Below are 24,301 nucleotides of genomic sequence, written 5' to 3'. Positions count from 1 at the left end.
CGCAGAGGGGCAGCCTTCCCTGCGGTGAGGCCGAAGGCTTCCCCTCTCCCTCACCGTGGGCACTGCTGGCATTGCCCATCAGCACCACAAATCTTGGGGATGTGGGCTGTACCGGGGCCAAGCAGCAAGCGCAGACCCCAGCCTGGGTCCCCTCCCAAATATTCAATTAAAACTTCTCTGGTGACGCTGCGGGTTCTCAGAGGGTGACCAGGCTCCCTCGTCCCCTGCCCTTGGCCATCCCGCCTCCACATGATAAACCACTGCTAATAAAACCGGTGGCGGGGCTAATATATCTGTAATCCGCCTTTGATACACGGGGGACCCGGTGTCGAGGGCAGCAGCAGCCCCAGCGCAGCGCGCGAGGTTAATCTCCGTGAAATCGTCCCTTCAGCCCGGCTTTTCTCTGCATGTCAAGACGTTGGGGCAGGGAGGGCAAAAGCGGCTGGGGGCACGGCCGAAGCGGCACGCACTGAGATGTCCATCCCTGTCCCTGGGGGATTTTACTCCCTTTTACCCTTAATTCTGGCCGTCGGCGCTTCTCTCTGGTGCCTCTCTGGGTCGCGGTGAGCCAGCAGCGTCCTTCCCAGCTGAGGAAAGCTTTGGATGCGGTGACACCAACACAAGTCTGAAACAGAACCTAAGAATTAAACCTGTGTAGAGCCCTGACGGGAAAAATCTGGGCTGAGCGGTGAAACCTCAGCCTGGAGGCGGTCAGGGGCTTCGTGTCAACAGTTGTGGAGTTTATTTAGGGCAAGCAGAGGAGGCAAAAAGTGTTTTCAGACAGAAACCCCCATCTTTTCTCATTTCAAATACCCACATCGTGACTTGGCAGGGAGACCCCGGGCTGTTCCCCTCCACAGCATGGGGCAGAGATTGGAACGACGGTGAAAGAGATGGAGGAGAAGTGAGAGAGGGAGGGATCTGGGGAAGGAGGGATGGATAGAGAACATGACATCCCTGGAAAACCAGGACATTTCTGGCTTGAGGGCATCTGTGCAGCTCCCCAGGACCCCATTCAGCTTGGCTATGGGCGAGATTTCCCCCTGGGAGCATGTTTCAAGTCGTCCCCAGATAAAAACCATCAGACCCACTTGCTCCAGCCCTCCCGGTCCTGGCACCGGGTCCTGCTGTGGTACCTGGCCGTGCTCCAGTGGTTCGAGCCTGGAGAGGCGATGTGCGGCGGGGCCTGGGGGGAGATGCAGCATCCTGCACCTTCTGTACACAGAGCTGGCCGAGAAACCATTTCGAAGGGAAAAAGAGAATGATATTTAAAAAAAAAAAGTAAAAAAAAGTGGTGTCTTGGCTGAAGAAACATCCCCATTAGACACCCCGCAGCAGCGTGGCTCCCGGCCCCCTTCCATTGTCAGAGAAAGGTCAGCCCCTGACTAGTTAGTTATCATTAGCTAAGGCCAATTTAATCACGACGATTGTGTATAAATCACTGCGGACAGACAGGGCACTTTCCTCCCTCCCCGCCTCAAAGGTTGACAAACCTCCTGGACGTCTCCCCCCCCACCCAGCTCCGTCGCCTGCCCAGGGCTTTCGGCCGCTTTGCCAAATATTAAAGGATGTCGTAAATCACCGGGGCGCTGCCCATCCATCAGCCTGTCAGCCTGAAGATCAGGGTCACGGGTACGAAAGATCAAGGGCTGAGCAGGAATGGCAGCGGGGCAGGAGCAGGATGGACGGGCAGCGGCAGAGGCCAGGAGGTGTTGGGGATGGGAGGGATGTGGAGATGAGGCAGGAGGGATGAAGCGGCCCAAAACTGGCCCAGCTACACCCAGGTCCTTTTCACGGTGGCTTTTCCCACCTCCCTTGTGGACTGGCAACCTGATGCGGCAGATAAAAATCGAAGTTGGGGTTAGAAACTGGTGTCCTGTGGGGAAAAGAGGGTCCCATCCCACCCCAGGGCTGCCTGGCCTGCACCAGCAGGATGCTCGGGCTTAAGGGTCTGGTTTCATCCACAACACCCCTAACGATGCCTCTTGCCCCACCGCTGGGGTTGGGTTTGGTACCCTGCCAAGCCAGCAATGGCAGCTGGCCGTCTCCGGCAGAGCCAGGGGAAACTGAGGCATGGAGAAAACCTCCCCATCCCCGCAGCAGCCACACAAAGCAGGACAGAGCCAGCGTCCCCCATCCACAGGGACCAGGACCCGGCCCAGAAGGGTAGAGCTGGACAACACATCCAACTTTTTCTCGCCTCCCTACCTTCTTTTTCTTCCCTTTTTATCCACTCCCCCCCTCCTCCTTTCTGGCCTTTTTTTTTTTTTTTTTTTATTTCAATCTAATTGAAGGGGGGGGGTGTGGAAGATAAGAGCTGCCAGGGCTAATTACACCTCATTATTCCAAAGGATCTCTCACGCCTCACTTCTCCTCAAACGCCGGCAAAAGCGAGGGGGAGGGGGATGGCTATTAAGGGAAAAGCCTTGGTGGAAAACAAAGTTGGTTAATTCACACGGCGTGGCCTCGCGGCGGCTGTGTGGGGGCTCCCCTCCACCTCCCGGGGTGCCATGACCGGCTTGTCCCCACCATGGGGCCGCTTTGGTGGGGCCGAGCAGGGCTGGGGGGCTCAGGGGTCAATGGAGACCACCCTGGGGTGATGGGGCTGGTTTGGGGTGCTCTGAAGGCATCAAGGCCATGACCTTGTGTACCCCCGTGTCCTTGGGTGTCCCCACCTGGAGGTGGTCTGCTCTGGTAGATGGGCTTTGTACTAGGTGCTGAGGGTGCTGCCGCTTCACACCATGCCTCAGTTTCCCCTGCTCCATCCGTGGGCTAAATCCCTGTAATTTTCTAAAAATCATGCAGAAAATCCAGCGCAGCCCCAGGAGCCGGGATCCTGGCTGGAGCTGCAGCCTCCCCATGATTCAGAGGGAGGGTTTTAACCCCCAAATTTTTCTGGGGTCCTGTTAGAGCAGGATGGATACAGGGGTTGATTTCTTTAAGCATTCCTCTCTCCAGCCAGAAACCTTCCTGCCTGTTTTCCAGCTCTTAACTTGCTCTCCCCTTTGGGGAGAAATCCCACTGCTCCCAGCAGCTCGTACCCCAAAAAAAGAAAAGGGGAAGCTTCAGCCCCAGGCAGACGCAGGATGGGAGTGTACCGCTGCTGCCGACATCAGGGTGAGAGCGTGGCTGATGCATTAGGAAAAGTTACAGCAGTGGCTGTTTTCCACCAAAACCCATTGCGGGTCTGATCGGCATCTCTGCAGTCTCTTCTGCAAACCCAGCCTGCCTTCTCTGCACCATAAAATACAACTTTTACTCCCTCTAAGACACGTTTCCTCCATAAAAATCTCATGCTGCAAATTTGCTCAGCTCTCCAGGGCAGTTACTTATTTATATTAAAAAGTGGGGATTTGATTACAAAGCAAGAAATTTCCTATTTTGCTTTGCCAGTGAAGGCTCCAGCCCTGCCTGTGCAAAGCAAACTGCAAATCTTGCTATGAGTATGAGGAAGGTCCTAAAAAGTTTTCACACATGGGATAATTAATAGCGGTAATATCTGAAGGAGGAGGCTGGGGGTGGTAAAACTCAATATGGATGGGGAGAAATAGGGATTTTAAGATGTGTTTTGGGAATATTGTCCCGTGGCGGCTCCCAGATGCATCCCCAGCACCGACATTTCAGCTGGGAGAGGCTGAGACCTTCCTCTGCACAGATGCACGGCCAGGATCCAGGAGAAGGAGAAATAACTCCATCCCTGAATGCCTGTTGGGTACCAATCCCCGAAGTGTCATTAAAACAGCTATTGAGAACATCCCTGTTCTCCATTGCTGAATCCTTACCCTGTTTCTCCCATCGGCTGGGTTTTCTCTTCCCTCTCCAAGCTATTTTGGTGGTCCCAGCTCAGTCTTTCTAGCCAGGTATCTTGTCCTGTGGGAGATGTAAGGATAATTCAGATAATTCTGGTAATTTAGATAATTGCAGCTGCAAACATGCCTTTTCATTCTCCTGTTTTGTGCCCCAAAAGCCCTGACACCTTTTATTTAAATCCAGGAGGGCTAAATCCATCTCCTCCTTCTGTTTAAAAATCAAAAAGTAACCTTTAGCAAAAGCCAGAGAAGTTGATTATAGGAAATCTATAAAATTTCTATAAAATAAGGAGAGGAATACATCACTTCTTCGGGCTTGGAGGGACAGACTATGAATTTATAAAGAGGAGCGGTGGCTTAGAGCGGGCTGTTAGAGGATGCCACCAGCTTTAAGTCATGGCTCTTACCAGTTATTTTGAGATAACAACAGACAAAAAGAATATATAGGTATTTATCTGGAGGTCGCACATCACCCTAAATAGCCACCGAGCTGTAGGACCACTGCTTTACCCTTACTTTTCTAAGCACAAAAGCAGGAAGAAGGGGAAAAAGGAATTAAATCAAATAATCCTCCCCAGCAATGGAAATGAGTCCTTTTTTTTTTTTTTCCCCCTGGAAAAGCCCCCAAAACCAGCAGCTCCCTTCCCTGCTCTCCCCGTGAGAGCCTGCCGATGCTGACACATTTTCCCCAGCAAAACGATGTGTTGGTAAGAAATTATTTCAAGCCCACCTTGCTGGACTGTAACCTTTCCCCTTTGAGCCGACACAGAGTGGGAGCCCTTGTCAGACCCAGCAAGCACTGAGCAGGAAAATGAATGAACAAGTAAGCAAATTAAAAAGGAAAGATTACCGTCAATATTGCGTCGGTCTCAAGTTCATTAATTTGTGGTTTAAAAGGCTCAGAGGAGTGTTAAACAAATCTCATCTATGTCATGCTGCTGACACCTTTGTGCTTCTAACACCGCGGTGGAGAGCTGCTTTTATCCCAAGGAATTTATTTTTCCTCAGTGTTGCTGGTCCAGCACAAGCCGAAAGCAAATGTTGATTAAGTAGGCACAGGGATGCCTTTTAAATAAAAATAATAATGATTAAAAAAAAGAAATTAAATTACCCCTCATCGCTTTTAGCTTCCAAACTTATTTCTAAAAAAAAATAAAGGGAGGGTTGACTTGGACTTTTTCTGTTAGTTTTTTCCCCCCAAACACAGGGATGCCGTAGCGCTCATAAAGTTTATGGGTTTATGGCTTTATAGCTCACCGTGTCTAGCGGCAGCCGAAGTTGCGCAGGCTGCGTGTTCCCCGCTCGCTGTCAGCTCCCTGCACCGCTCCCAGCCTTTAACTTTTCCCTTTGCAATAGTCAACAGCATTTTCTGCAAATATTGAGGCAATCGTGCCTGTCCTTTGAAGGAAAAAAGCAACGAGTTCTCCAGCCCGGCACGCCTGCGCGGCTCTCTCGGAAAAGAACAGAAAAGACACTTGCAGATTAATACTATTAAGTAGGATTTAAAAAAAATAAAGGCAATTGAGGTTGGATAATGCCCTCCATAACAAACCAGCTCTATTCTCCAGTGCCTGGCAGGTCCTTGTGTGCCCAGGGGTATTTAGCATGTCTTTAACGAAGCTGAAAGCTTTGTATTGAAATTGCACTTTAGGACTATCCACGCTGTGTGCACTCATTGCCACCTGAGGAACAAGCAGCCGCGTAAAACCCACGGCAATTGGCTTCACAGGCGCCGTGAATGGCCACACAGGGTGCAAATCAGTGCAGCGCAAGGATAAAACCCTTAAAAAAAAAAGAGACTTCGGCCAGCCCAGAATGGGCACAGGTCTGGGGCAAGCCCCTCCGTGGTGCTTGGGTCTCTTATCTGGCTCAAATCCGGCACAAATTCACCCTCCACAACCTGCTGCCGGGTCTCCTCCACCCGCGGGAGCGGGGATAGAAAGGGGATGGAGGCAGATTTAGTGGATCCAACACACTCACCAAGCAGACAAGGTGTTTTTCCTTACAGGAACGTGCTTACCAAATTTTCAGGTATCTTTAAAAATGTATTTATTTTCCCCTCCAGTAAACAGCTGAGGCTTTAATAATTTCTTAAGATTTTAGAGGCTTTTACAATTGCTGCTTAAACTCCCCCAGACCCTACACAAGCAATGGATCAGTATTGCTACAAATAAATTTAGTTAAAAAAAAACCAGAAAGCTTCCAGATATAATCAGTATAAAGAACATCTGAAGTCAGTATTTTTTGCTATGATATCTGTGGAATAAGGGTCTTCTATGCCCACAGGTTTTGCCTCACCCCTACGAGCAGTGCTGTAGCCATTGAACATTCAATCCCACTGCCCCATTTGCCAAACACCAATTTTAATTCAGGTCCCCGAGAAGGCGACACAAAAAAAGGGCTTTTTGCAAATAAAATAAAATAAAATATTTGAAGCTGAGGGAGCAAGGACCTGCCGAGGGGGAGACAGAGGAAAGCAAAGGAACAAGATTCCCCAGGGGAGATGTGTCCTTTCCTGGGAAAAACAGCCAAAAGACCAAAATCAGAAGAATTAAAAATGCACGTGGTAGTGTCAGAGGACACTGAACATATTTTGCAATACATTTTGGGGGGGAATGAAGATACATTCATGTCCACCCCAAAAAACCCACCCTTTTGTGTCTCTTCACGGTGCGTTGGGACTCAATTCTTTTTATCAGTTTTGAAGGGGTTTTCCCAAGTATTTTCAGTGGCAAAAACTCCAGCCAGCAAAGTCAGCCCAAACCCAAACTTTTCAGGGGGTTGGGGCACGTCTCTGCCCCCGGGCAGTCCTAAGCAAGACTTGCTTCCCTCGCTCGGTGAAAACAGCGCTGGTTTTGATGCCAGTTCGATATTTCCTTCTGAAATCCCATTTTTCAAGCCTTCAATCCATTTCCCTGACAGCATTTGTTTTGTGGTCATCAGACAATATATTTACCACGCTTTCTTATCGTCCATTTTCTGGAAGACCTGATTGCATTAAAAATCTCTCACAAAGACAAAACCAAGGAGATGATTAATTCAAATCCAACGCAACCTATTTGGGAGTGTTTCTTTCACGAGATAACTTGGCTCAGAGCAGTCGTTGCACAGCAAATCTGGTTGAAACGCAGTCGGAAAGCCTTCAGCACGGCTAAGGACACTATAGAGCTCTATAAAATTTAATTTATTTGATTAATTTATTCCCCCCCACAGTAAAAATGAAAAGCCAGCAGGGTCTAACCTCAAGACTGGCAACAGGGGAATGGGAAAATAAAGCAGCGATGCAACAGGAAGATGCTTTCCACACCGGTTTCCCAACCTGCGGCAGCAAACGTCGGGCACGGCGGCGAAGCACTCGTGGGCGCAGGGTTGTCCCCCCCCTTTTTGCTTTTTTACCATTTTATTCTCACTTGCAAAAGGCAGAGGGATAACGCTAGGCAAAGACCTTAGCTGAGCAGTGTAAAACTGGGGTGGCACCTTCGACAGCGGCGGGTTTGCCCCAGGTTCGGTGCCGCCAGGTATCTGGGGACCCCCCAGGGTGCGCTGAGCCGCATCCCAGCGGATGAACCCCCTGGGACTCAAGGGGGTCCCGCTTCCCTGCACCGCCGCAGGGTCACCTTTGGGATTTGCCTAGAGTGTCTCAGAGGCAAAAACTAAAGCACACCCTAAAGACAGCTCCCAGGCCTTTTTCGCATCGTAACAGCTTTGCCAGGTTTTTCTTGAATATTTTTAATTCCTCCTCCAAACTAGCAAAGACCCAGGTGAAAAGACGCGCAGGAAGGGCCAGCCAGCACCAGGCACGGAGGAGGTTTGGATAGGGTTTGTCCTACAGCATCCCGCACCGCCCAGCATCCTCTGCCTGGGAGCTGCATCCCAGCCCCGTGCCCTGACATCCCGGGGAGCACGTCAGGGCATCTCGCGGAGCACCAGCGGCGGTGGGGGTGACTCAGGCTGCTGCCACCCAGTCCCTGCCTGCACCCAGCTCTGGCTGCAGCACCCCAGCGCATCTCCCTTCCCCAGCCTGACGCTTTTGTGTCCGCAGCTCTCTTTTTGAGTCCTCTTTCCTAGGGCTCCCGTTCCCACCAGCGCCTGTTTCTATCCCAGTGCTCACAGCCTTTGGGACCCATTTTAATTCCTTTCACAAAGAGCCACATGGCTTTTTTTTTTTTCTCTCTCTCACTTGTTTTCCTTTGTGGGGGGATCAACACAGCCTCCTCCAGACTCTCAAGAGCTGACTCAAACATCCCTTAAACCACTATTCCTTTTTTTCCTCTGGTTGGGAAAAGCCACACAAAACACTAGGCATGGAGAAGACAACCAACAGATACAAATCAAGGGGTTGTCATGCTCTCCCCACCTCTTCCCCACTTGCACTTATTATTACATCTCTATTATTATTATTAATAATTTGTTATTATTTCTGGACTGAGGTGGATTTTGCTGCCTGCCAGCTGATACTCCAGCCTTGGCCAAAGTGAGCCGCGGTGGGTTGGCAGGCCAGCAAGTGGGCGCTGATTGACAAGTCTATTAAATTAAAAATAAACCAACCAGCCCAAGGTCCATCAGAGTGGATCCTGAGGGACCCACCACCTCTATCCGATATTTCCATATTAACCCCTTGCTGTCCTGCCTTATGGAAGTACAAAGGAAACACATCCTCACTTGGGAATGCTCCCCCCCACCCCTGTGCCCGGAAAACCAGCAAGGATGCTTTCACCAAAACAATAAATCACCACAATTTCCCTCCTCTTCATTTTCAAATGGAAAAATAAAAGAACACAGAAAACTGAGGGTGAGAATTTCCACTGGGGGAATGGATGAAAAGTTTGCCAGGCAGCTGGGAAGTCGTGGCAAGCACAAAGATGCTACGGCCACTTCCCACTGCCAGCCGGCACCGCAATTTGCCACCAGCACCAAATTTGTTGCTTGAGGTGGGATGGCTCCTGGTGGGATCCTGTTAGGATTTCTCCCAGGAAAGCAAAGCAGCCGTGCTCTGCCTCTCCCTCTGGAGTGGCACGGTTTCGCCTGCCAGCTAACGCAACAGCATCTGAAGCTTTTCATTTCCACATGGCTGGACACACTTGTTTCCCTCCCCAGGCTAAGCATCAGCTGAAGATTACAACTTTCTCACTGGAAATATTCAGACAGAAACTTTCCCCTCCTCAATCACTGTTTAAAAATAAATAACTCCAGACTGCAAAAACCGAGGAGAGTAAAACCAAGACCTTCGCACTGACAAACTCTTGCTTAATCACAGGAATCAATTAACCATCCCTCCCTCATTTTGCCTCACTTAAAACAGCCCTGCAAGTCCCCAGCACTGCCTTACCCCCGGGAGCTCCTGCTCATCCGAGTCCTAGCGCTGCCTCTAAAAGCACTGACGGATTTGCATAGCCGTGCCGGAGAGCTGCACTGGGTCGAGGGGACAGGGACAGCCTTTCCAGGCCCTGAATGGCATTGTGGAAAGGCAAAAAAAACCCACTAAACCAACCCCAAACCAAAACCCAACCCTCTAATCTCTGGGGATTCATGCCTTTCAGTGCTACGGGCTGGATTCGGAGCCCTGCTTGCTGCTGGCGAGCCCCAAGGAAGCCACTCGAGACACTCTGCCCGATTTTGGGGCAAATTGCAAAGCCCTGCAGGGTGAAGTAGGTTGAACCCTGAGAGATTTTCCGTTTAGATGTGGGGGTTTAATCTGCTAATGCAGAACAGAAACGTCGAGGACTTTGGTTGGGATAACTCCCCCTCCGGAATGGCTGGGTGATGGGTGCCACAGGGTGGGTGATGGACAGCAGCGCCAGCCGTGAGGTTAAACCCACATGCCAAGGGTCTGGCAGGAGCAAGGCCCGCACCGCCGGCGTCTGCAAGCCCACGCGTGCCCTCCTGCTCCTCTGCTGCCGCACACAGCAGGCACCGCAACGTGGCACCTCTCTGTGCACGCCTGTCTCCACGCAAGCCCACCAAACACGCCATGCCCACGCTTACACACGCCATGCCCACGCTTACACACGCCAGCGAGCCAGGCGTTTCACACATGGCTCACGCTGGGCATTTCTGAAACACGGATGCTTTCCTACAGTTATTTCTGTGTAATCATGGAGGCAGCAGCACGGTGAGGAAAGGTCACGCCACATAAGGACCACACAAACCACACATGCATGTGGGGACATGTTTTCTCCCCCCGTGGGCTTTGCTGTGGTCCCCACGTTACCTGGGAGGGGAGAAGAGGTGGCGATGGCTGCGGGAGCATCCCCTGGCGAGGCAGCCCTGCCGGATCGCTCCTGCCCGGAGCCTGGCTGAGGGTTTCGGTCGCCTTGGCAGGAACCTGGTTTGCAAAGTGAAGTTCAACAGGTCAGTGGGGTCACCGTGAACTCCCCAATTTCTTCCTCCTTTCCCAGCCAAACCCCCCAACCCCTTCTTGGAGAGGAAGCCTCCCTGAATCCCATGTCACTGCTACCCAATTACACCAAATTTGACAAGTCTCTGGCTGATTTACTGTGGTTGCCGATCCCCCACGTGCTGGGGGCGGATATTTCTCTATTTCCCTGCCTAAACAAGCCCATAAATTGCAGACCATTTTGTTTTCCCCTTTCAAACCCAACCATTTCCAGGTATTCTTGGGCTGAGCTGGCACTGGCAGGAGCTCAGCTGGGAGTTCATTTCCTTCTCTTGCTCGGGAGCAAGGAAAAAACATTCCCTGAAGGTCCCCCTTGCTCCAGCCCATCTCTTCTCCCCCAGACCTCTGCTAAAGGAAGGTGATTTAAAATCCCTCGCCAGAGCATTTGGGAGGTCTGGAGACGGGCTGGGGGGCTCCTGGGAAAGGGTGTCATTCCATACGGCAGCAAACACAGAAGCGATTCCCCAGCTCCTTGCTAATCCATTTGTGCCCAGCCAAAGCCTCTCCATCAGCCACCGCCGCACGGCTCTGAGGGGAGGCCAAACTGGGCACCAGCTCAGAGCTGGGGACAGAATTTGGGAGATGCTGGAGCAGCGTGGGTGCCCCAGGGTTTGGGGAGTGTGGGACACTCTCCCAGGGATGCCTGGGGCTGGTTTTTCCAAGTCCCTTGCTCTTGGTCTTCCCGTTAGATGAGCTGCAGTGTGATGGAGCAAGCTCGGTCTTGGGGACCCCACGTGCGATGTGAAAGCAGGAGTGGGGAAACTGAGGCACAGAGAGGAAACCGAGGGTCCTTCAGTGCCCTTTTGGACATCAAACCCACCGGTTCCCAGGCTGCTGCGATGCCGAGGTGGGACCCCTCCCTCCTGCAGCCCCCGCGCTGCCTTTCCTCCCCTCCTTTCTGGCAGGTGGGCTGCGGAGCAGGCAGGGGAAGGGGACAGGGGAAGGGGACAGGGGCAGGCAGGGGTGGCCGCTGGCGGGCCGGCTGGCAGCCCCACTGCCACTCGCGAAGTGCTGCTGCCACCTCGTGGTACCGTGTCCCCAAAGTCCCCCGGCCAGCTCCAGGCCCCTGGCCGCATCCTGCACCCGGTGGAGCTGAGGGTGCACTCGCACCCGTGTCCCGAAGGTCCGCACGCACCCAGTGACGCCCGAACCATGCAGGGCCCAGACCTTCCTCTCCCACCACGCTATGTGGACACCAGGACTCTGCATCTTAAATGACCGGGAAACTGAGGCACAGAGGAGGCTGCCCGAGCTGGCTGGTGGCCCTCAGCATCCCAGCTGTATGCACGGGGCACTGCCACCATCACGCCCAGGGTCCGGCATTCAGGGGAGACCGAATGGGGCTGGGGACACATCCTGGTCCCCTTCCAAAGCAGTGGCTGCATCCAGCCCCATCTGCTCCCATCTTTTTTTAGCCCCACTGCGGCCGGCGCTTCCCTGCCCTGCAGCTGCCCAGCCCCGGAGCAGGTGCTTGGGGCTGGTGATTTATCCACACATCAGCATCTTGGGAGTGTCTCTGAGCAGTGTCCAAGCAAGGGCAGGGGAGCAGGATGGGTGGTCTTCCTCCAGAGGCAGCCAAGGGATGCCAGCCCCTCGTGGATGTGCCATCCTGTGGCTGGAGATGGCCAAGGGACCTGGGTCACACCTTCCAGCAAGGCGGCTGAAGGATGCAGCTCCCTGGTTCTTCCCTGACCTTCTCAAGATCACTCCCCAGACAGAGCGCTGAGAATTCCGGTCCTCCCAGCATCTGTCCTTCTCCGGGACCTCCTGAGCTCCCCAAGCAAGGGACAGGGAAAGCTCCGGGCTGGAGAAACGTGGAGGAAGAGTTTAACTTAACTCCAGACTTGCATCTTCATTGGGTTTTCCCTCTCCCTCCTTGCAGAGCCAGGAGAACAGCTGCCTGCAGGCACGGGCCCTTTGCTCCCAGCCCTGCTGTGGCAGGGGAAGGTGCCCAGCCAGGTGCTCCCGTGCTTGAGGCGGCAGGTGCTGCTGAAAGAGCGGCCTGCCTTAAATCTCCAGCAATGCTTCATATTCCCAGCCTGCTTGTCTTTCCCAGAGCCTGGAGAAACCCCCCAGATCAGCAGCTCTGAGTGGTCCAACCGGGACCTCATGTCCATCTTGCACACAGTTTCCTCTGCCCACAGATTTTGAAGCACGCAGTTGGGAAGCCTTCGGCTCTCCTTCCCTTTTCCCTTCCCCTCCCCATTGGAATCCAGCTTTCGGGATCAAAAATACTGCTGGCTATTTTTAAAGCATCGACTTAGCCCCCTCTCCTCCAGCTCACAGTGACGGATCAGGCTGTCGTAAAGTTCAGCTGTTTTCTGCTCCCTCCGCACTGAGCCCACGGCGTTAACAGCCGTGATTCCCTCATCACTCCTGCCCGGAGCCAAACCCGTGCCAGGGGCCAGGATTCACGTCCGGAGGGTCTCGGGGCAATTGGTGGCCCATCCAAGCGGCAATTGCTGGGGTAAGTGGAGCACTGGGATCCTTGGCAGAGGTCTGGGGTGGGATGGATGGGGGATTTATGCCAACCATGGCGTGGCAAGAAGGGTGGATGCTTTGGATTTGAGCAGGCGCTGTGCAAACGGCCCGTCCGCTGCTGTGTCTGTACCTGGGGAGAAGAGAGATCCTCTCTTTCAGTTCTCCAGCAAATCCTGCCTTCCCCAGGCCCCTCTTCCAACTTGGATCCCAGCCCTGCGGCTCAGCTCTCCCTGCAGCTCCTGGGGGATGCTGGCTGCCATGCGGTGGTCCAGGGAGTGTGGGACAACATTCACAGCGTGGCTCCAACCTCAAGAGGCTGGCTGATCCCACTCGCCCAGGGATGCTCGGGAAAGGTGTGCAGAGCTCTCCCTGATGAAGGCTTAACTGAGCTGAGCTCAGAGCAATGCTGGTGGGTGGCAGAAGGGTTTGCTTGTGTCCCCAGCTCTGATGAAAGCAGACGAGCTCCTTGGAGACCTGATGCCTCTTTAGATCAGTTTTGCCGAGTCTCCCCATCCACACAAGCCACTTTGGGTGCAAACGCACCTGCGCTCAGACCAGGGCTCCTGGTAGCAGTGGGTTTGCGGACACAGCTGGTGCCAGCTCAGCGCCAAGCTGGGGCTGGTCTCCCTGAGCAAATTAAATCTCTAAAGCACCAGGGTTAAACCAAAACCCCCGCCAGACTCATTGCATTAGTGATGGTGCTAGAGCCAAGCCCGGACCGCACCGCCTCAGCCTTTGGAAGGATGACATTGCTCCAGATGACAATCCACAGGGGCAACACTCACAGGCAGAGCTGCACGTTACCTGCTTTGCACCAAAGACTACACAGCTGCCGCGATTAGGGTCTCTCCCTGCTGCCGGGGCATGGCAGGGCTTGGGAAAACCTCATCTTTTTGGGCCGGAGGTTCTGGGTGAGGCCAGCTGCTCCACAGCCCCCTCGGTGCCCGGATTTGGTGCCCCAGCTGGTGGGATCTGGTGCTTTGTGCCTCCTAAACCTCCAGCTGATTTTGCTGGTGGGAAGGAGGGGGGGAGTTGGCTTTCGGAAGCAGTTTGATCACAGATGCTTTTGTCTTGTTACCGTGACTCTGCCAGCTCGGGAGAAATTCCCAGCCTCCTCAGCCCAACATATGCCTGCAGCCCCCAGCTCGGAGAGCTGCTGCGCACTGCCAGTGTTAAAGCTGTATCAATGGCTCCATTTCACGGCATGGCCAGGATCCAGCACGTTGCCAGGGAGGTGCACCCACAACGCTGAGTCCCAGGGCTGTGAGGAGGGCCCTACAACGCGGCCTCTGGGCTGCAGCAACCTGGATATCCTGGTTGGGTTTCTCCGTTCAAAGTTTCCCCTTGTTTGTCCAAACGAAGTGGGTGGGTGGGATGCCAGGAGGCCTCCGCTCTCGCTGAGCCCAGATGGTACCGTCTGCTGTTCCAGAAGAATTCCCACCTGCCTGCCCCTGCTCCCGCCCCGTGTGTAACCGATTCCCTCGGTGGGTGTCTGAGCCTCCTCGCGCCGGGGGCTCGCTGCGGGGAAGCCTACGGCAGCCGATGGGAAGGATACCAGGCACCCGAGGCATGGCCAGGACATGGGAGGCTACACTAGGATATGGTCTTATTTTTTAAACAAGATTTTTTCCACTCCCTGGTTATCCCTTGTTACCAGGTAACGGAGACCCAGAGCACAAATATTGGGCAGGCAAAAGAGCTGTAAAGCCTCCATGCACCCCGGGAGCAAGAAAAAAAAAAAAAAAAAAAAAAGAAATGGGCATCTAAAACCTTCCTCCTCTGGTGGCTGTCGATGCAAATCCCAGCTGGGATTTGAACCCAAGCTGGTATTTATTCTTTGTTTTCCTTTCCTCTACCCATTGCCCCCAAGGAAGATGTACCGTTACACTTAAAACAGGAGCCTGGCTGTAGATTTAAGCTTGTTCTGCAATAAGCAGCCACGATCCCTCCTTTTCTCCCCAATTCCCTGTGTGAGGAGTAGGGGACAAAGATATTCCCCCCAGAGGGGCGCGGTGGTACCTGTGGGGGGGTCGGTTAAGCTCGGTCTGCTCTCCCAGGCTCAGGTTGGCACGAGGCTCCTGGCACAAATGCATTGAGGGCGCTGCAGGTCTGTGAGGCTTTGCTCCCTGCCGTGAGGAGCAAGACCTGGAAAACACTAGGAATTTGGTTTAGGAGGCAGGATGCGTTTCTGAATGGGTTCCCAAAGGGGCCTGTGGGTGCTGGGGCACTGAGGGACCTACTTTCAATCCCTGCCCTCCAGCCGTAATGGCCACGGATCCTAAATGGACAGGCCACCCCTGGAAAAGCCCAGCACGGGCATTTCCCCACCATTTCTCCTCTTCCACTTAGCTGCTGGATGGGGTTAAATCACGACAAGGGGGTTGTGCAGCTGCTCTCTGCACCCAAGTCCTTGCAGGTGGACTTTTGGGAACCCAGCTGGCTCAACCCAGCGTTCATCGACCCCTGGGGACACCGGCCACCTTTGGCCCGTGCCATGTTTGTGTTCAGGACTCGGCTCTGCCCCAGGAAGGGAACCTACACAAGAAACGGCTGAGAGGGTGCTCCCTGGAGGGATACATCCCACAGGGAAAAGCACAGTGCCTTTCCAGAGGGACTCACTCCACAGGGGTGCAGGTGGGGAGACTGCAGTGCCACCCAAGGAAGGACTAACACCCAGTACCACCAGTTAGCTCCAAGGAAGCCAGCTCCCCCAGCCTGTGCTGCACCCCATGAGTGACATGACCCCACACCACAAAGTACCATCACCCAGGCAGGTCTGGGGGCTCCCACCACCTCCTCAGGCTCCTCTGCCCACCCCCACCCACCCCGGCTGTCACACACTGTCTCCCTCTGCCCGCTACGCTTGCTGTTCTTGGCTGGGTTTTAGCCTGTCTAAATTTAGGTGGATCTATTTCAACACCCATCCTCTGACCTGCGGGGGGAAGAGGACGGAGCAAAGGTAGCTGGGGAGGAAGAGCAGGGACCGCAGTGCCCTGCAGCAGGGTCTGCTCCCTGCGTCCCCGGCCAGGCTTTCCACACCAGCACCCTGGATTTTATCCGGCTGTGAGGCCATGGAAGCGCCCAAGACTGAGACTAGCATTTTCCTGGCTGTTGTCCCATGGATCACTCTGGCTGTCACTTGGGGTAGAGCTGGGTGACAAGGACAAGCCAACCCGTGTCCACCAGGGAAGGTGCTCCCCGCACTGGGAGCCAGCTCGTCTCCGGAGAAGGCCGATGCAGGTGAGTGGGGCTGTGGCAAACCAAGGGCAAGGACAAGGCTTCAAGGAGCAGGACATCGGCACTGGCACCCAGGGGTGTTCCAGGGTCTGGTGGACCCAAACAGAGGGAGGGCTGGGGTGCCCAAGCACCCCTTGCCACCCTGCCACCATCCATCTCCCCTCACAGGTGGCATCACCTTGGGCTTGCAGAGCATCTCTTAACTGCTGCTACTGCCTTTCTCCTAACACCACCGGGGTCAGGACATCCCAAAGGAAACCCTGCTGCCTGCAGGACTCACGGCAGGGCCTCTCCTTGCCCCTAGCTGGAGCCACGCTTCTCTGCAACACAGTAACTGGCTGTTTATGTGCTAAGCGTTGTGCCCGGGACAGGTCCCCTGCGCGTCACCACCTCCAGGGGATCTGGGGGTAGCGCCGAGAGGTCACTAGCTCCTGTGAGCTCCAAGAAAGATGCTCAGTCTGGTCAGACAGGGTCAAACCAGGTAGGGTGGGATGTGACAGAGCAAGTGCTGGGCACTGGGGGAGGATCAGAGCACGCAGTCAGTCTGCTTGTACCTCTCTCACCAGCACGCATCCAACACGAGCCTAATTCCCAATTCCCAGTACGGGGTCTCATGTCCCTGTGCCCCAGGGCTACAGAGACCCCTTTCCCCCTTTCCATGTGGTCGGCTCAGCTTGTCCTCACTGCCAAGAGCAGCTGGCAGCCAGAGCATCGCCAGCAGGGTTGAAGCATGTTTTCACTCCAGACATCTGCCCAGTTAGCCATTAATCCAGCTGGCAGAGGAACAAGAGGGGCCGCCAGCACTCGGCGACGTCACCGTGCCAGCCAACACAACTAACGGTGGTTGTTTGACGGCTGCAGCCACGGCAAAGGAAGCTGAAAGGTGCTAGACAGAGCAGGTTGGACTGTGATTTCTTCCTTTTTGAAAACAAAATGAGAATTGCATCTCTTCTCCCCCCTCCCCACCTCAGTTGTGGCTTACACTTACTAGCAATCGCGGTGTCAGTAATAGCAGCTCCTCAGGCTGCCCAGGGTACCAGGCACATCACCATGAACATTAGCTTCTGGCAACCGGCATCCCACACGACCTAAGGGGTAGGAAAAAAAATAATTTAACAATTTCACATACAGCAGTTTCAAAAGGACCAAATAGCAAAAGGGTATTTGACTAACAAGTGACTAACAACCGGCTGTTAAAATAAGCCACCAAGGACTCAAATCCCCAGCCAAGATGAAGCACAAGGGAAGTTAATTTTTCTTGCGGCCGCACCTCTTCCCACTGTGGGGATGGGTGCAGCTTCTTGCACTCCCTCTCCAGCCACCTCGAGCCCCTCCATGCCCAGGGAACAGCCAGAGCGAAAAGGTGGACTGAGAGCACCATTCCCAGCACTGAGGGAACCTGGACACAGGGTTTTGGTGGAGCCAAAGGCATTGCTATCATGGCACCCACACTTCTAATTTGGCTTTTCAGCTCCCGTCCCCTTGGATGTTGTGCTCCAAACCTTTGTTTTGGTAGGGGTGGCAGCAGGCCAGAGGCAGCTCAGGCTGCGCCTGACACATCGGATGGTTTTGGTCCTCCCTGCACTCATCGGCTGCTCCGAAATCTCTCCGAGCCCCTGGAGCTCGCTGATCCTCTCCAAGGGCAGCTGGAAGCTTTAACTTTTTGACACACTGAACTACACAGCACAGCTGCCTCAGGGTGGAGGATGAGAGCTGTAGTGGTTGAGCACAGTGAAAAAAAAACCCGAAACGCCTGGGATTTTGCTCAAAAGCTCACCTCCCCCCGAGAGGCAGCAGTGCAGCCAAGCCCTGCAGGGCCACGTTTGGCAGCTGCCTGGATGCTGGCAGCAGCTCACATCTGCTGGCACCTCTCAGATCCCACCTCCACTTTGCTTCTAGGGGACCTGCTGAATGAAGCCGAGACAAGCCAGCGGGTGAGCAACCCCCCAGGCCCTGCATGGATTGGAATGGGGAAACCTGCCCGCAGTAAGAGCCCAGGGCAGCTGGAAAACCCCAGCTTCTACCTCCGAGCGCTCTTCTTCCTCCTCTTCTGCAGGCATGGTAAGGAACTGCATGGACAGAGCCATGCCAGAGCCACATCCCTGGCAACGATACCCATGGGGAGCTGCAGCCCCAGGGCACAGGGAGGGTACAGCCATGGCAGGGCTCCTGGGAGGTGATGGAACACACAGAAGATCCCCTCCTCTCACCACAGCCACAAGGCTCAGGCAGTAGCAGGGAGCCCTCAGCCCACTGCAGCCAAAGGGAAGGGCAGGCAGCCGTCCCACCAGCATCACCTGCCCCTCTCAGGGCAGCCTCCACCATGAGAGCATCCCACTGCTCTCCTGCAGCGGGCACATTCCCTCCCAAGATAAGCACAGGGATGAGTCAAAGTTCCAAGGTCTTCAGTGAGAGGCACCAGCTTTATCCACCACTCAGCCCCTCGCTATCCCTTCCTGCCCCCAAGATGCAGAGCAGGACCAAAACCTGCATCCTGCAAAACCTAAACTCATCCCCCAGCCCTTTGCCCAGCTTACTAGGGCAGCTATCCCTTATAACCCCTCTGCTTAATGAGCTAAATCATCCCTGCTGGGGCGAGCTCGTTAGCTCTCCTGGAGCTGTGGCACATGGCACTGCTTTCCACAGCACAGAGAAATCATGTTTGCGGGGCTGGGTGTCACTGGTGCAGTCAAGCCTCTTGTGACAGAGTGATGGCACGGCCTGGCAAGGTTGGAATGGGAAGAAGGGGTTTCCCAGCTCAGAAATTCCCGTTTGTCCCCTGGCAAGCCCTGGGGCGAAGAATCTCGGCCTGAGCCACGGCCCAGGGCCACAATCACAACTGTTACCCTGGCTCTCGGCCGTGCTCATGCCCCAGGTACAATCTTACATCCCAGTTGCTTCAGGACACCCCTTTGGCCCCGTGACTTTCCCCAGGCTGTCCTCTGTGCCAGGCTCCAGCCCGTTTCTGCAGCAGGCAACCCTGGATTTGTTCCCCCCAGACACGTAAGAAGCAGCAGGTCATTCCAACTGGCCACTGAGTTTGTTAAAACAGAGAGATTAGTGCTTCCAGAACGTGTCTCCATCGTGAGATCACGAGTGGGTCAGGTGGTGGGGGCGGTGGGAGGAGAAGGGGCTGCCCTTCCCCACCCCTACAGCTCTGCCGGGATGTACCGAGCCATTCCGTCTCTCCCAGTTTCTTCCCAGTGCAAGATCCTGCGTTGCAACTCGGAGTACGTGGCTGCCACCCTCAACCTGCGTGGCTCCAACCGGAACGCAGCGTACTGCAACGCCCTCCGCTCCTACTCCCACTGCACCCGCAAGACAGCTCGCACGTGCCGGGGCGACCTGGCCTACCACTCCGCTGTCCACGGCATTGAGGACCTCATGATCCAGAACAACTGCTCCAAGGAGGGTCCCACATCGCCCCCCCGACCCCGGCCCCCAGCCCCCAACCATCAGGGCTTTGAGTCTCTCGATATCTGCAACTACGAGAAGAGTTTTCTCTACAAGCACGGCCAGCCCCCCAGCTACCAGCACTGCGCGGCTTTTGGGGACCCCCACATCCGCACTTTCCATGATGACTTCCACACTTGCCGAGTGGAGGGCTCCTGGCCCCTCTTGGACAATGACTACTTGTTTGTGCAAGCAACCAGCTCTCCGGTGGCCAAGGGGTCCAACGCTACGGTCACCAGCAAGGTAACGCTCGTGCATAGGGCTTGGAGGCAAACCCATACACCTCTGGGATGCACCAACAGCTTAGGGCACCCCCTTACGCTCCCTGAAAAGGCTGGGGAGGGCAGCAATAGCTTCAGCTAAACCCACACAGGATCAGGAACAAATGTCTGCAGGAACAAGTGGGATGGAGGTCCATGAGGGGACCAGAGAGACCTGCAATGCTCCCCTTGCAGGCTGGGGATGGGTTACAGTGTGGTCCATGGGTTACCCACATGCAATCGACCCAGGCTTAGCTCCGTCTCAGTCTTCAGTTGCTTAAATGGCATTAAAGAAAGAAGGAAATGAAGGAAGGAAAAAAGGAAACATTGCTGCTTTCCCCAAAGGGCTGCAGCAATGTGGGAGAGACAGTCTGGGGCAGAGGGGGATGCATTGGTGAGGTGGCCATGTGCAATCAGCTTTGCCCTCCTGTAGGTAGCTGTTACCTGGGATGGGGACATGGCCGCGATGCTCATGCCCAGCAAGCGAGATCATAGTGTCACAGAATCATTTAAGTTGGGAAAGACCTTTAAGATCGAGTCCAGCACTGCCAAGTCCACCACTAAACCGTGTCCCTAAGCGCCACATCTACACATCTTTTAAGTGCTTCCAGGGATTGAGACTCAACTCTTTCCTGAACACCTGTGGAATCATGTGAAATGGTCTTTAAAAAATAATAAGGGAAAAACTTGTGAAGAAAAAAACTCAGGGTAGCCAATGTTTTCTGTCCCCCAAAATCGCGTGCGCAGAAATCTGAATCACTCTCTATTCAAATCACCTCTGATCTGCTCTCTGCAGCTCACCATCATATTCAAGAACATGAAGGAATGCATCGACCAGAAGGTTTACCAGGCCGAGATAGACAACCTCCCGGCAGCTTTCGAGGATGGCTCGGTGAACGGGGGCGAGAGGCCAGGCGGCAGCAGCCTGGCCATCCAGGAGCGCAGCCCCGGGCGGCACGTGGAGATCCGTGCAGAGTACATCGGCACCACCATCGCTGTCCGTCAGGCCGGCCGCCAGCTCTCCTTCTCCATCCGGGCAGCTGAGGAGGTGGCACGTGCCTTCACGGAGGAGCAAGACCTGCAGCTCTGTGTGGGCGGTTGCCCCCGCAGCCAGCGCATCTCCCGCAGCGAGTGCTGCCGTGGCCGCCTCGCAGCTGAGACGGCCCGGGCACTCTGCAAGGAGATGCTGCCTGTGGAGGACGTCTACTTCCAGTCATGCGTCTTTGATGTGGTAACCTCAGGAGATGCCAACTTCACCATGGCGGCTCATGGAGCTCTAGAAGACGCCAGGGTCTTCCTTCCCAATGCTGAGAAACTGCACATCTTCCAGGCTGGGGCAGGCTGCCTGTGCGTCTCTTCTTCCTTCTTCCTCCTCCTCCTCACCTCTGGCCTTTGGGCTGTTTTGTTGCACTTTTAACTCTCGCTGGCATTGCAATATACAGTACAGTCCACAGGGGTAACCCGAGAGAGCTGCTGTCTCAGACCCATGCCTTGCAGATCAAGAGAGAAGCCTTACACCTCGGATCAAGTGTCTCTGTGGCAAGGAGGAACCAGAGACCCAGACCTCTGGAGAGGGGAGCGCTGGAGACAAAAGATAGTGAGACACTGGTTTGCATCCACCTGTTCTCGCACATATGACACCAGTTGAACCTGGTTCCTCTCCTGAAGGCAGATCACATTTTTTTCTGTTGGATTCTGATGTGTTTCTGTTTTCTAAAGATGAGCACATTGCAGCTGTATCAAAGACAAACAGATACTACACATTTAGGAAACCTCTCTGCCCCTCAAAGCCTTTCCATAAACTTGCTTTACACCCTTCTTCCAGTGTTTCTACAGTTGACTTTTACTCAGGAGCCCTACAGATTCAGAAATAATGGGCTCAAAGCCCAGATCCCAATTTTTAACAGTCAAAAAATGTTGTTTGGTGGATTTGGGGCCCCTTGATCCAGCTGCTACCAAAGCAATGCAAGAGGGGAACAAGCCAATAAGTTGGTTATCAGAGCGTTGTGACCAAGTGGAGATTTTTGAGCTAGAAATCAACCATTTCATCCTGTATTCTTCTCTCTCTGGATTAGTAATGTGCTAATTTCCAGCGCTGGGAGCTGCAGAGCGCTGGTCTCTGACATTTCAGGCTACCGTTGCTATTTTTCCTTGTTGTCTTGGCACCTGTCTAGGACTCAGTATAGCCAGTTCTGGACTTTGGACCAGCGTTGAGTTTCAGTAAGGAAAGATACCCCTTGGTATTCTTCTCCCTTGGGCCCAACTTTCTCTGTCAGTGTCACAACCCTGCTCAAATCCAACCCAGCCTGAGGGTTTCACTTGCAAAAGCGAATTAGTAATGAAGACGCGGAGCTGGCAAAAAGCCATATGACTGTAGCTACTAGCTAGGGAGCTACTAGCAGATGTATATAAATACAGAGGTGAGGCCAAATGAGATGTTTAATATATTTAAGAGGTTTTAAGTAAAGCAGCTAGAGTTCTATATGATAAGAATTATTTTCCATATGCAAGGACTTTTTTTTTTTTTTTTTTTTTTTAATAAAGAGGGCTCACATTAAAAACTTTGCCATTCCTGTCCTGCGGAGCCGTAAGAAGAGCCTTGTGGAGGCGGATAATTAAGCTGGCAGACACAGGGGGAAGGAGAATTGCAGATCATTCAGGTACAGAAGATCTGTCAAGCTGTAAAGGGGGGTTTCACCGTTCACGTTTCAGTACATCTGCAGTTTCTTTGGTCAGTCGATTTTGCATTATTTTCTCCTCTGGTTCTTCTGCCGAGGGCACAAAGAGTAAATACAGAAATGTTTCTTAGGTATCTCAGCATATTTCCTCCTTCAACACACACTCAAAGCACACGGTGACTAGTGAGGGTTTCTCTGTTTCTTGTATGGTGTTCTCGCTAATCCCTGAAGGTTTTGACATTAAAGGTGTCTATTTTTGAAGTCCTCATTTCCTGTCATCTGTCTCTTTATTTCTTTGGTCGGCAGCAGCAGGTGAAGATAATAATATCTCGCCTTCCACCCACTGCTCCTTTTACTCCAGAGCATTTTGCGGTCTATATATACATACACGGAATGGGGAGAGGAAGCCAGCCTGCCTTGCTGCTACGCTTCCCATGGGAGCACCACTTCCCATAGGGATAAAATCCTCAGGATCCCTGAGGCTGCAGGGTTGATAGTGACAGAGCTTCTCATAGAAAGGGGACGGACTTCATCCCATAATAAAAGGTAGCCAGGGTGCAAAACAGCAGCTCTTGGACAGCACACAGCGACGCTTCGCAGCTGCCAGACACAGCGTCATGGTCATGCCACAGGGATGGATTTTACGATGCACAATCTAATTATCCTTTAGATTTTGGCCAACGGAGCCAATCAACAAGAATGCCATGGGGAAAGGAGGGCTCTCCTAATGGAGAGATAAGGATCTCACTGGCTGATGACCCTTGCAGGTGAGCAAGGCCACACTCACCCCCCAGACCCAGCCTCTTTGTACCTCCATGTCATAAAAAGGGGACAGAAGAGTCCCCAGGATCCACCAGCGGTGGAAGTGATCCTGCACAAGCCCTGGGCACATGGGCATGGCAGGGCCTGGCCCACCACGTGTCTCATAGCTCCTTCCCGACTGAGGAGCATGGTGATCGCTGACCCAGAGCTTTGCAAGAGAGCTCTTATTTACTCACTCTTCCCAACCTGTTCATGAACTTCCCACCCAGGAAGGGGGCAATGAATTGGGCTCCAAGGGCTTTGCTCCCACTGAAAAGAAAAGCAGAGTTTCCTGGGCCTGCCTGGGAAAGGTGGATTCAAGACCCTTCACAATCACCCACCTGACAAACCCCAAAGCCCAAGAGAATCACAGAATATTTCAAGTTGGAAGCGACCTGTAAGGACCATCAAGTCCAAGTCCTGGCTCCTCGCAGGACTGCCTAATAAAAAAACATATAACTAAGGGCATTGTCCAGATGCTCCTTGGAGAGAGAACTTTGGCCAGCTCCCTCTGGAAAAGGTGAGCTGGACCACCTTGAGCAGCTCACGGAGGTCTGACGCTCTGACAGTGGTCGGAGCAGGTATTTGGGGAGTCGCAGCACCTCACAAGGCCACTACCTCCCTCACGCACGATGCAGATGCTTAAACCCGAGCTGCAGCCTGGCTAGGGTCCAGCACCGCTGAAGGAACGTGCGCAGCGTTGAATGGGTTTATGCCTGTTCTCCCAATTGTTCTGTACTCTGCATCCTCAACTTAATGACTGCAGAGGAAGGAAGACCTTTCAAAGATGTGATAAAGTCTGTAAGTAGAAAAGAGACCTTTCCACCCCTGACAGATTGCAGTCTGAAATAAAGAAGTGGAACGTAGGCGTGGATCCAAGCCCCACTGATGTCAACAAGAGTATTTCCATTGACGTCAGCAGACTCTGGATCGAGCCCTCGAATTTCCTAGCATATGTCACCTGCTAAAAAAGACACCAGCGACGCTGGCCAGCATTTTCCAGAGAGCCCAGTTTGGGCTGTTCTGCATCCAGATGCCCAACCTGGGTGGTTAGAGCAAGGGAATTCCCAGTCTGGATCAGACATGGGGTGTGCCAGCCCTGGTAGGTGGCTGTCAACAGCAGCCAGCACCGGGTCTCGCAGGAAGGTGTGAGAAGTCTGGGACAATCTGCTCCTCTTACATCCC

The 24,301-nt window shown here is 53.7% G+C and overlaps 1 protein-coding gene and 1 long non-coding RNA gene across 2 annotated transcripts; one reads left to right on the top strand and one right to left on the bottom strand.

Moving 5' to 3' along the window:
• Positions 1-278: 278 nt before the first annotated feature.
• On the bottom strand, positions 279-17,817 carry LOC119140110. The gene is made up of 7 exons (XR_005101561.1): positions 16,913-17,817; positions 10,021-10,134; positions 5,067-5,258; positions 4,660-4,874; positions 3,783-3,870; positions 1,092-1,227; positions 279-625 (listed from the first exon to the last, which is right to left on the bottom strand). It is a non-coding gene; the product is annotated as an uncharacterized LOC119140110 (long non-coding RNA).
• On the top strand, positions 15,601-22,583 carry HJV (hemojuvelin BMP co-receptor). The gene is made up of 4 exons (XM_037371167.1): positions 15,601-15,927; positions 17,824-17,985; positions 19,118-19,620; positions 20,434-22,583. The coding sequence occupies exons 2-4, from the start codon at positions 17,892-17,894 to the stop codon at positions 21,052-21,054; spliced, it is 1,218 nt and encodes a 405-aa protein (XP_037227064.1). The 5' UTR covers positions 15,601-15,927; positions 17,824-17,891; the 3' UTR covers positions 21,055-22,583.
• Positions 22,584-24,301: the final 1,718 nt, after the last annotated feature.

Source organism: Falco rusticolus, chromosome 19, assembly GCF_015220075.1.
Source record: "Falco rusticolus isolate bFalRus1 chromosome 19, bFalRus1.pri, whole genome shotgun sequence".
Classification (NCBI taxonomy): Eukaryota; Metazoa; Chordata; class Aves; order Falconiformes; family Falconidae; genus Falco; species Falco rusticolus.
The sequence above is the reverse complement of the archived record's forward strand: the minus strand, read 5'-3'. Positions and strand labels throughout refer to the sequence as shown.

Coding starts and splice junctions, on each gene's coding strand:
- HJV (XM_037371167.1), top strand. CDS start 17,892: ATGGGGAAACCTGCCCGCAGTAAGAGCCCAGGGCAGCTGGAAAACCCC. Junction 17,986..19,117: donor CCTCCTCTTCTGCAGGCATG/GTAAGGAACTGC, acceptor CGTCTCTCCCAG/TTTCTTCCCAGTGCAAGATC. Junction 19,621..20,433: donor ACGCTACGGTCACCAGCAAG/GTAACGCTCGTG, acceptor TGCTCTCTGCAG/CTCACCATCATATTCAAGAA.